The following is a 12,195-nucleotide window of genomic DNA, read 5'->3' on the forward strand; positions in this document are numbered from 1 at the left end:
TGGCTCATGGTCTTACCTTTTGTTCAAGATTATACATTCAATGTATGAAAAATCCTATAAAATCAGTGTCCTTAATGTCCTAATAAATGTGTTTCTGTTGTTTTACAGGCTACCAGAGACAACTGAACTACAAACATAGTAACGGTGCTTACAGCACATTTGGATCAGGACTGGGGAACACTTGGTGAGAACATCACTGATCAATTATGCATGAAGAAGTACATGTACGTGCTAGGGCTATGCCATATGACTAAAATCTCCTATCCCAATATAGGTCATTTCATATCCCAACAACGATTTATATCCTGATATAGAACACTTTTTTTGTAAATTCAATGTATCATGTGCTACAGTTGTAATTTCCAACAATAATTCATGATATTTCTCTGTGTCATAAAGCAATTCTATAGAAATTTAATACCATGAGAGTGAACGAACGTTAGCTAGGTTGTGGTTTAACAAACTGTGGCTACTTGCTGCTAACATGAGAGGACGAGACTGTTCCAGAGCAGCACAGCAGCTCCAGACAGCGATACAACTCTTCTGCTACGATAGCTAACATCATAACAACAGCATGTCTTTGCGAACTAGAAAGTAAAAGTTACCTGGCACACACATCATGGGAGCTGCTGGAACAGTGTTGTGTAGCTGGTCCATACAACAGACTTCTCTCTTTGGTATGAGCTCATCGTTTTTGCTTGCATGGTCTGAGTCCTCCTGTTCAACATTACTAATTTCTGAGTAAGCTTCACTTTCCTCCATGTTTGTTTATACTGAATGCAAAATGTGGCCTTTTATTGTGGCCAGCCTAAGGCACACCTGTGCAATCCCCATGCTGTCTGATCAGCATCTTGATATGCCACACCTGTGAGGTGGATGGATTATCTCGGCAAAGGAGAAGTGCTCACTAACAGATTTTGACAAATGTGTGAACAATATTTGAGAGAAATAGGCCTTTTGTGTACTTAGAGAAAGTCTTAGATCTTTGACTTCAGCTCATGAAGAATGGGGGCAAAAACAACAGTGTTGTGATTATAATTTTGTTCAGTGTAGATGCGAAATTAACATTCCGCTAGGAGGGGCCAAAATAAATGACTCATAATATTAAAAGAGGAAAATAATAAAAGAGCTTTGAAGTGGTTACCTTAATAATACACTTTACTTAGAGTCAGTTACACACACAGCCCTAGTACATGTTGTGCAACTTTTAGGGCCTGTGTCCACCAAAGCATTATTTTCTTGCCTTTTTTCAATTCATTGCAATGGGAGCGCTCCGTATTTACAACATGGGAGAAACGACAGCAGCGTGATGAGCGTCTATTCCACGCTCGACGTTGGGCGCGGGGCGTGTGTTTCCGGTTGCCGAGAGGTGAAAAATGTTCACCTTTGGGCAAAATGCACCGCTTGTCACTGTCACTTTTTAGCCAGCTGTCCAATCACAGTGCAGGAAGGTCGGGACAAACATCACACCGAGCCATCTCAGCTCTTGACCGATGTGCCTGCTTGCCGAGGTATTTCCTCGCCCGCAAAATGTTTCAGCCTTCTCTTCATGCAGAGCAAAGGCCTACCCTACTTTGTGGTGACATTTTTATATTTAGTAAAATTAAGTAGACTACTTGCAGCACATCTCCACAGATATTATGTATCTGTCTTAGCCGAAGAAAACACTGCGTCTCAAATGTACCCTAGCGCTCCCAGCTGGGTGTTTTCAGAAGAGCAGGTGGCATTTTCAGCTGGTAAAAAATGCTTTGGTGGATGGACATGTGAGAAATGATTACTGGTATATTGTATATGTATTCTGGTATATATAAACATGTCTTTACTGTAAATGAAGGCTTTCTGTCTCTGCATTCAACTACTAGAACTATGAAGAACAGGATGAAGTCTGAGTAACGTCACATTTTTCTGGTTGCATTGCAGATATAATGGAACAGCAAGCACTACAAACATGGTGATCCTGGACATCAAAATGCTCTCTGGCTTTGTCCCAGACCCAGAGTCTTTGAGGATGGTGAGTTATTACAGTGACTTTAACCTGAGAAGGAAATGAATAGTGTTCAATAAACGACCCAGCTGAATGTGGTCTCCTCACAGCTCAAAGGTGCCCTGCTGGTGGATCGTGTTGAAGAAAAGGAAGATCACGTTCGGGTGTACATAAGGGAGGTGAGAGGGATTCACAGTGAGGAACAATAGATGATGCTCTCCAGATTTGTGACTGACGTGTCGTCTGTTTTTATTCCAACAGTTAACGAAGAACATACCTATCAACCACAGCTTAGACCTCCTACAGGAGCTCCCAGTGCAGAACCTGAAGCCAGCCGTGGTCAAGATCTATGACTACTACCAGCCAAGTAAGTCAGATACTCAGTCCTCTCTAATGCTCATTTACAGAGACCACACTGACAAACTCTGCTCCTTAGTAGAGCTGCACAACAACCTGAACAGTTATCAGAATAGTCATTTTGAGTACAAAAATGTGTTAGAAAGTAGAACATTTGAAGAAAGTGTGACTCTGTTTTTGTTTTATAGATGTTCTTTTTCTTCTTATAAATATTTTTCCTCTCAGGTGAACAGGCTGAGACAGAATACATCTACCCTTGTGCAGCAGGTAACAGTCTGTAATAACATACAAAAGCAATGTTTCTTTCTTAACGGCTGAAAAACCTAAAACATTTTAACCCCAACCACAAAAAGCCATTATAATAATTATAAACTTAAATGTCTTAAACTCAGCCAATAATTTTAGAGATAATTGCCAATATTCTAACCTAAACTTAAATAAGCAGGAAACTAACAGCTGCTGAGACTCTAAATCTTCACAGTGAATTATAATTTCTTTTATTTGGTCTTTTTGCAGCTTGAAGTGTGGTCAGTCCTCAGGTCGTCAGTGAATCCAGTATAGACCTGTATTTTATTAAGAATACATTTTATGTGCCTTGTGTAACTCCATGTCGGTTTGTGTATACATACACAAACATTTATACTCTACAGCATAATAGACAATAAAAACATGTGATCAAAGTTTATTTATTCTATGTATTTCATCCACACACCAGAAGTTATGCAGGTCAGATTAGTGAAGAAAGTGGAAATACCTCCAAAAAAGCATCAAGTGTTCTTATGGCTTTCTTAGGAGTCATTTGTTCTAGTAGGATTTAGATAACACAACTCTGCAAGTCTACAAATGAGCATGACTGTCTGAGTGGGAAAAAAATGAAATAAATGCTAGTGTTGCCATTGGTGTGAATGCTGTTAAGCATTGACAACATGTGTTTTTCCACGCCTTTAATTTCTTTATTATTATTCCACCCGTTTTTGCAACCTAACTCGTTCCACATTTTTCAACGTAGAAACGTCATTGAAAGCTTAAAATATTCATCTCAATTAGTAATCGATTGCTATTATTTTTTGATAAGTTTTGATAACCTTCATACTTTCAGAGATATTCAAGGTTTTCCAGGCATTTTTCCCCATTCAAGTGGATGGACGAAACTTTCAAAATGTCCCTATTTTCACACTTTTTCAACTGTTAACTACTCATTCATATTTCAGCTAGAAACACCATTGGAAAAACTAAAAGTTTACACATCTTTCCTTCTTCCTTCGTGTTTTTCAACTTTCAAATCCTATTCAAACTCTTCAAACTATTCAACTTTCTTTGAAACTTTGTTATAATGAAAGTCACTAATCTTCAACCTCTTCCCACTCATTCATACATTCACATAGAAACGCCATTCCACCTTTAAAACGTTCACTAACCTTTGGTTAATTCAACTTTTTCACATCTTTTATACATTTTACACAATCTCAATTCAAGTTCATGTCGTTTCCAGCCTGTTTTCTGAGTTTATAATGAGTGTCTATGGGACGGAATGTTGGGAGTTAGAGTGAGAGGACCAACTGGCACAGTGGGAATTCACTTTAAAAAAAAATTCAAATCTTCTTAAAAATTTGCCACAGCTTTCACTGTACATACATAATTTTTTCACAAGTTGTAGGAAAACTTGTTCTGCGGCTGATGTGCAACTTTGAAAGCAAACAGCTGGTACAGTCGGCTTGAGAGTGACAGCAGTGCCAGCCAACTGCTGCATAGACTCCCATATTAAATCAGAGGCCGAAAGATGGACAGTTCTATACTGTTGCTGTGGACACATTTTTGACAGGAGAGACACAAATCTCGGACATAATCTTCATGCGGATCTTATCTTTCTAATATGTTTTTGCACTGAGAGTTATGATCTGTTCTGTTGAAGCAGGAGAAGCAGAGCGGTGCTTCAGGTTAAAACTCAATGAGAGCAGCTTTCTAAGGGCCTGTGTCCACCAAAGCGTTTTTTTAGCAGGGGAAATATTATTTATTATTTTTGTTTCAAAATATTATGGACATGTAGCCAACCATACCCCTTGCTCTGTTATGTAGGGCGCTGCACATGATCTGCCTTCTCCAATAGCTCAGGTATACAATATGATGAAGTATCTATGAACATAATCTTGACAGTGTAAAGAATTATTGAGGCAATAACATGGAGCAGCTCATTGTTTAATGAAGTAGGGTAAGCCTACATATTTGAGGGAGACGTGCATAATCCGTAAAACCCAACAGGACTGTTGTGTGTACTCTCCCCATCTGCATTTCAAAAATGATTGTTTCCTGAATAAATAACAGCTGGTAGTGTGACTAAAAGCCAAGATCAGTTTCACCGGCGACATTCAATTAAATTAATTCCCCATCGGATATCGCTATAAAACAAATAGCAACCAAGCAAATTAGAGAAAGTAAAAAATCTATCAAAAGAAAGCCAGACTCTGCGCAGTGAGAGGATTCTACTAATTTAGGCTATCAGAATCAGAATTTGTCGGCGTATTTTTCAGCAGGCCACTGGAAAAATCGCGGTGTCACTGAAAGATTATGGAGCATTCCGCTGACCTGTCTTCATTTTCATGTCAAACTAAAAGCCTTTGCAGAGTCGTGAAATTACGACATCATGACATTTTGTCTGACAGACAGCCTGTTCTGCACATGCACACTTATTCCTGCCCAATTTGTACCACGTATGTGTGAACATTGTTATATTAAAGGCCTGTGATTTAAATTTTTCTTAAAGCAGTATCAACAGTTAACAGTCCCATTGCATGATTGGTCAGGGGCGCCATATAGGGGGGAAAAGTTAGGACAATTCCAAGGACCCCTGACTGACAGGGGCCCCAAAAAATAGGACAAAACTAATATCAAATTATATTTATATAAACCATCATAATTGAGTATTTTAAATATAATAATAATCAATAAAATCTCTTTGTTTTTGGCAATAGAAGTTAAATATCCCCATTGACCAAAAAGTAAACTTCTATATTAACCGACTACCCCCCTGTATCTGCATGAAATGGTTTGGTCCTGCCTTAGTGCACTGCTCAGTGAAGGTGTTTAGTTGCTGCCAGTAGATGTGCCAGAAATACAGTGAACACAATATTGCCTAGTGGAATGAGAGAAAAGACAAAGGAAAAGATGTCAATCTGGAACCCAGTTTTTTACCAAGAAAGGTGGGCAGCCTTTAGTCTGAGAGTGGTGTTAACCTGTTGGCTTAATGTCCATAGTGAAATAAGCTAGTTAGCTGCAGGCTGGTGTTAGCCTACATTTCATCAACATTTAATCAGTGCAGGGAAACGTTTAGCAAGATATTCATATTAAATCATTGTCCCAGCCTCTTTTTAGCAGACTAACAACAGATGAGTCAGCAGCACCCCAGTCTCCCCATAACTGCAGCCCCTCTGTCCCAGTGAAGAAGGGGAGCAACATTGTGTTAATGACATGCCAGTTAGCATCATGCCAGGGAGTCTGCGGATTTCTGTCTCTCTTGCTGTTTTTACCATAACAAAAAGATATTAATGACAGAAATTCAAACACAAATTATTATTTTCTCACTTAATGATCATTATGAAATAAAATAAAAACAACCTCCTGTCTGTACTGGATGCTGGACAGTTCAGCCTGCATGTAAGTTACAGACAATATTAAAACTTTAAGTACATTTTTATGGTGGCTTTTAATCTTGCATCAAATAGTGAACTGCATACTGTATGCACGCTTGCATGTACAAATCACCAGCAGTAAATATTGTGCTAGTACTGTACTAATACTATAGTATTGAACTACAAGAAACAAGACAGTTGCAAGCCTGTAATTAGAGTTATGTAAAGCTTTTGATGGACAGTTAGGTCCTAGAGATGTGGTGACAACAGCTGCGCAGAGGGCCCAATTAGAGTTTTTGTCATGGGGCCCAAAGTTTCTGGCGGTGCCGCTGTGATTGGTGCATCTGTTTATTGAGGATGTCCACAAATGTTGTATGTAAAATGAATAAAACAATGAAATACCACAATAAAATAAAAGATTTTTAAAAAACAGAACAATAAAAAATGTGGGCGAGGATCTTAATAGAAACAAAACTCTGGACTGATTTTAATAAAATGCTTATTTTTAAAGATTATATGATTATTTAGATTGACCATGTTTGTAGCCTATCGAAACTATCAAAACCAACGTGGTGCCAAATGACATCTGCGCTGGTGTGTTCACTGTTCACTCTTGCTTAACCTAGTCCCTGCTTATAAAATATCCACCTTATCTGCGTCTTGTAACGTAATACCAGATAACAACTCTCTCTGTGTTTCTCTGCAGTACAGGTAGTCTACACATTCAATTTTCAATTTTGGGATTCCCCCACACACGCCTGACCTCCATTCACAGCAGTGAACGTAATGCTCCAGTTCACATCAAATGAAGCCCTCAACTCTGTGGGAGTGATGACAGTGGCAGTGTGGTAGTTATGGGGTTTAAGAATATTTTGTAGACTATAAAAAAAGTTAAAAGCAACTTTTACATCATGAAGTGTTGTTACTTTCCGCTACCGGAGTCAACACTCATCCCGTCTGCTCTCCCTGGACCCTTTCCCGGTTAATATATTCCTGTAAACTGCTTCTCACCCTTTGGACTCTCAGCTACGGTTCCCTCCTGCTCTGCACAGCATCCACCAACCTGGATCTGCAGCATCTAGTCTTCCTCTCTTCCTCACTCTAGCCGCAAGAAAAGTTAAACAACATTTTGGTAATAATAACATGCTGTTTTAGTTAGCCTTCACTATGTAAATAAGGAAACAAAGTGCTCACTCTCTTTGACACGCACACACACATCTTCCCTGTCAGGTTTGTCCCTCACTCATGTTATTGCCAGAACATTTTGGGTATTCAACCTTTTGTTGTTTGCTTCAATCTATGAAATACAGAGCAGTATTTATTGAACTTAAAGCCTGCCTTACGCGACAGGTAACGCAACCAGCAGCTGACCCCCCCCCCATCCCAAATATTTGGCAGACATGTGGGCGATGCGCTTTAGTGTACTTTAACCCATCAGCGTTGTTTGAGGATGACCACACAGGTTTGTTTCCTAGAAAATGATCTACTCAGGATAAGCACTGTTTACATGGCAAAATCAAATATCCCACACAGTGTAAAGGGCACTGTTGTAGAACTCCAGTTACCAATATCCATTAGACTGAAGAAGTCCTGTCATTAACATGACACTTAAAGGTGTTGCACTTTTGGTATTTTCATATCTGGAGGTGTGCAAAGCACTTGAGTGCTCATGGAAACAAGATGGGATAATAATAATAACTTATATAGTGTTAGGGATGCACCCTAATGAAAATTCTAGCCGAATATAATGAAAAAAATGTGTACAATACATTCACATTTTTTCCATTTATTTTGCTTTTTTTTTTTACCATTGCATAAACTGAAATGTCAAAATATGCTTTTTACTCAGTATTTCCCACAGGATTTCGAGAGACTATGGTGGGAGGGTCCGAGGCCCAAGAGGGTCTGGTCAAGTAAATTACATACATTTACATACATTTTTTTTTCTTTTTTTAAACCTGTCCTGCCCAGCAGCCTGGTATAGAGTATAATGACCTGGATACCATATTGTGTTAGACAGATTTTACTTTAACAAGAGAGTATTAAAATACTCCTTTGTCTGTCTTATTATTTATTTAGTTATGTATTGATTTGTCACCGGGCCGGACAGGGGGGCAGACACGGGGATGGGGGGGCACAAACAGAGAGCACAGAGAAAGGACAACACCTGTAAGAGAAGGGGGATGGAAGGTGGGGACAACAGGGAAAAGCTGTGGGAAACACCAATTGCAGAAAGCAACGAAACCTGCAATAGAACAGAGAGGGGGAGGAGGAGAAAAACACAACAAACACAAACAAAAACAAACAATAAAAATAATAATAATAGTAAAAGACAACCAGCCGAACAGCAGCAATGAACAGCTGACATAGTAACACAACTAAGAGAAAAATGAAAACAAGAAACAGTCACACACACTAAATAAGCAACACAGCACAGCCACGAGAGCTGGAATAATAATTAATTTAAATAAGTAACTGAAAGAAAGGCATCAGGAATAATTCTACCAGGGACAACCTAAATTTGTTTGTGTCTATGTGTGAGACTGATTGTGTCTGTGTGCGTGTGGGTGAATGTCTGTATGTGTGTGTGTGTGTGTGTGTACATGTGTGTACGCATAAGCCTGTTAAAGAATGTAGTTGTTAGTGAGAGTGGGATGCCACGACTGTGCCACACCTACCCCAGCAACAGGCAGGCAAGAACCCCAGTAGCCAATAGGGGTGGGAGAAAGAAAAAGAATAAATCAATTAAAAAAAAAAAACAGACTCCCAGATGCACTGCGACGCAAACGCAGAAGACCCCGACCCAAATGCCAGTTGACAACGTAATGCCGACGGAACGCAAAAAAACCCGCGGAAGAGCAGCACCCGGACCGACCGCGGCGCGCACACAACATAGACACACAAGTGACGAGCCCAAAACGCACACTGTGCGAGCACGGCGACACCCAATGCCCAGCAGCCCCCCGTGAATCCCGCGTGCGAGGTAAAAAAACTAAGGCTGCCGGCGCCAGCCGACATCCCCCATGCCCAGCACACGCCCCGGCCGCCGTGCAACACCAGCCAAACCAGCAATGAGGCAAAATCAACTAGCTCAGCTGCATGCCACCAACAACCCACCCACCTGTCAAGGGCCGAGAACTCCAGGCACAAACCCAGAACAAACCGGAGCACAGCCCTGCCCCGCACCCACACTGCACATCCCGAAAACTAACTATATACCTCAGTATCCAGAGGGGTCCAACAACTGGCCGACAGAGAAATGGGGAAGCATCAATCCGAAGCCAACGAAGCAAAACAGGGACGCAAACAGGTCCCTCCAAGCCAACGAGGAAATGCCTCCCCCGGACTCCAATGCACAAACTAAACGCCCAGCAGCCATTCAGAGACCCTGCCCAGGGAAAAAGCATAATGCATCAAGATGCATCGACAATCGCCCCACAATCCCACTGCAGCCCACCAAACCGCAATCAGATCAACCCGCGCAGAGACCCCCACCCCCAGAAGCCAGGGCACCCTGCGACCCCCCAAAGCGCAAAGGACCCCAGACCGCATGTTGCCAGGGAGCGATAACGCGGGAGAACCAGGCCAACGGTCCCCCAGCCCAGCTAGAGGCATCCCTCTCTACAGTGCAGGCAGTGACAGCAGCCCCTGAGGCCGATCTCATCCCCCGGACAGGGGCCCAGCCCCCCCAGTCAAGCACCCCCAAGGAGGAGCACCAAAACCTACCCCGACAACACCGGCCATGCGCCCCAGAGACTCCCGAATGCCCCCACTGTGAGAGAGCTGGCAGGGGAAAGCAGCGGGAGCCTCACCTCTGCCGAAGAGGGCCCAGGCGAGGAGAGGAGACATCGGGCCCCCAGGCCCAGGGACACACCACCCGCCCAGAAATGAGCAAAGGCCACAAGCCCGAGTCCCCAGAACCCTAGGTCAAGGGCGGGCCCCCACAACCAGGGGAGGCCCGACCCCCCCCCAGCCCACCCCACATCAGGCAAGGCCGTCACCAACCCCACAGCACCCCCGACGCGCGGGGTTCCAGGGGTAGGACACGAGGCCAATGAGAATCTCCCCCACTCCTTCACCCCTCTGCCTGCCTCTGTAAATGTATTGTTTTGTGTTGCATGCATGTCATGGATTGTGAAGAAAATAGAAAAAGTCCCCAATCCAATTAATCTTATTTCCAGACTGTATAGACACCTCATTTTGAAAACCAGACGTTGTCACATGTGTATCCTCGCGCTAAATTCTTCTTCAAGTCCAACCCAATTTGATAAATAATGTTGTATGTGGTTCTTGTATGGCGTAACATGAAGACTTCACAGCCTCTCTTCAGGTAGGACTCTCATACTGCAACAATTGTCTTTGTAAAGAGCGAAACTGACAGGATAAAGTCACTAACCTGCCTGTCAGCTCGCTCTGGTCCATTTCAGTGGATTTACCATAAAGGCTTGAATACGTGTGCACTCCAAATTTAGGTGCGGCTAGCTTAATCGCCTTCTCAGAAACACTCGAAGAGGGTCAGACCGTTTGTTGCCTTTTCTAAGAAGTCAGCCACAGATGGAGTGGATGTGCTAGGAGATTCAGCAGAACAGTGTCTGCAAACGGCAATTTTTGCGTCTTTCTCAGACACTTTAAAATGCTTCCACACTGACGACATGACGATGTAATTGTTCGTTACAATTTCTTCGGTCTTTTGACTTATTAGGCCGAACACCGAAAGTGCTTTATTTGCTATTTTCGGCCAATTATTTTCTTTCTTAATGTGACATTGATGCCCAGAACAAGTATAAAATGCAATTACTGATCAATTAGGAGAGACTTCATCTGAGTGAATGGATACTTTGACATGTGCACATTGAATATGGGAAGCATGAATGGTGTCACAGATGTTTTCAGTGTTTCCTGTTTTATTTTGTAGTTGTTCTGTCCCTGGTGTCTTTGTCTTGTTTTGCTTCCTGTATGTGTGCTCATTGATTTGTCTAATGTGAATAAGCTGTGTCTATTTATGTCCACCCCTCTGGTGTATTTGGTTGGTCTGATCCTTTCACTGGGTGCCAGTTCATTGTTTCAACCTGTGTTTATAATTACGTCCAGTGTTCAAGAATTTTCCCTCGGGGATCAATAAAGTATTTTTGATTCTGATTCTGTTCCTCATGTTTTCCACAATGTCTTGTGGATTTACCCTTTCATTTGGATTTGTGGATTTTAATTTCTGTATCTGGATTTACTTTGTGTTGTTTTGGACTGCCTCACCTACACTGTAAGTTTCTACCATTTGTTTAAATAATGACCACAAATTTTACCTGTTCCGTTTAAACCACTGTTTCCCGTGTCAGTACACTAGCAGAACGTAACAAATGGTCTTTGGCGATCAGACCTCATCCTGTCATCATGGTATTGTGATGGAAGTTCTTGCTGAAATAAATACTTTGAGGTTTATTCAAATCAAAAGCGGACAGACTCACAGCAAAACGCATATGTCAGAGTACGTGCACACTTGAATGAGTACAGATGGGAGGAGCCTGTTATTTTTGTGGCTCAGGGTCACATCTCAGTTACATGTTGTCACCAAAGTACAGTGTGATGATGATGATTTGTCTGTCCACATATTCAGCACCACATTATCGTTTGAGTCACTGAGTTACATAAATCACTAATAATGGTCAGTACATCAATATGTTTTGTATTGCTATTACATTCCTCCCTTTTTAGCATTTTATGCTAACTAAACATGATTAAAATAATTTTTCATAACCAACATTTCATGTAATTATAACTTATTTGGAGGCCGTTATCATTAGCAGTCATTTCAACTGTATATGAGGAATGTGACATAAATAAGCTCAACAATAATTCAGAGTATGACTAATCATGTTACAATTCATATTATTTCAAAGAGGTGATATTTTTTGCTTTTTCCCTCCTTTATTGAGTTACATATCCTTTTTTTTATATATATTTTTTTTGCATGTAATAGGTTTGCAAAGTGAAAAAGCCCAAAGTCCACCCCAGAGGGAGTTCCCATCTCCCACAGAAAACTCTGCTCTGAACAACACCACAGCAAAATGCATGTCATAATGCTGTCATAGTCCGACACGCCCTCAAAAACACCGGTAGAAAAACACTCAGCTGCTGGAGCACACGATGACAAGATGTCCACCTGCTGCCTTTCCTCTCCCTTCCAAACACGAGCTACCCTCCAGGCAGTCAATGGACATAAAGTTGTTACTG

At 41.6% G+C, this 12,195-nt stretch overlaps 1 protein-coding gene across 9 annotated transcripts in view; it reads left to right on the forward strand.

Moving 5' to 3' along the window:
• Positions 1-12,195, forward strand: part of LOC119882654 (alpha-2-macroglobulin-like) — a 237,305-nt gene that overhangs the window by 154,196 nt on the left and 70,914 nt on the right. For 2 of the 9 annotated variants that reach the window (XM_038692802.1, XM_038692808.1), the window contains one exon: positions 109-184. The exons of the other annotated variants lie outside the window; for them this stretch is intronic. In XM_038692802.1, the coding sequence (XP_038548730.1) occupies positions 109-184 (76 nt within the window). The remainder of the gene's footprint in view (positions 1-108; positions 185-12,195) is intronic. 9 annotated transcript variants of the gene reach the window in all.

The sequence above is a fragment of the Micropterus salmoides genome, unplaced genomic scaffold (assembly GCF_014851395.1).
Source record: "Micropterus salmoides isolate LMB-PRFRI ecotype aquatic unplaced genomic scaffold, ASM1485139v1 Ms_hic_scaffold_3, whole genome shotgun sequence".
Taxonomy (NCBI): domain Eukaryota; kingdom Metazoa; phylum Chordata; class Actinopteri; order Centrarchiformes; family Centrarchidae; genus Micropterus; species Micropterus salmoides.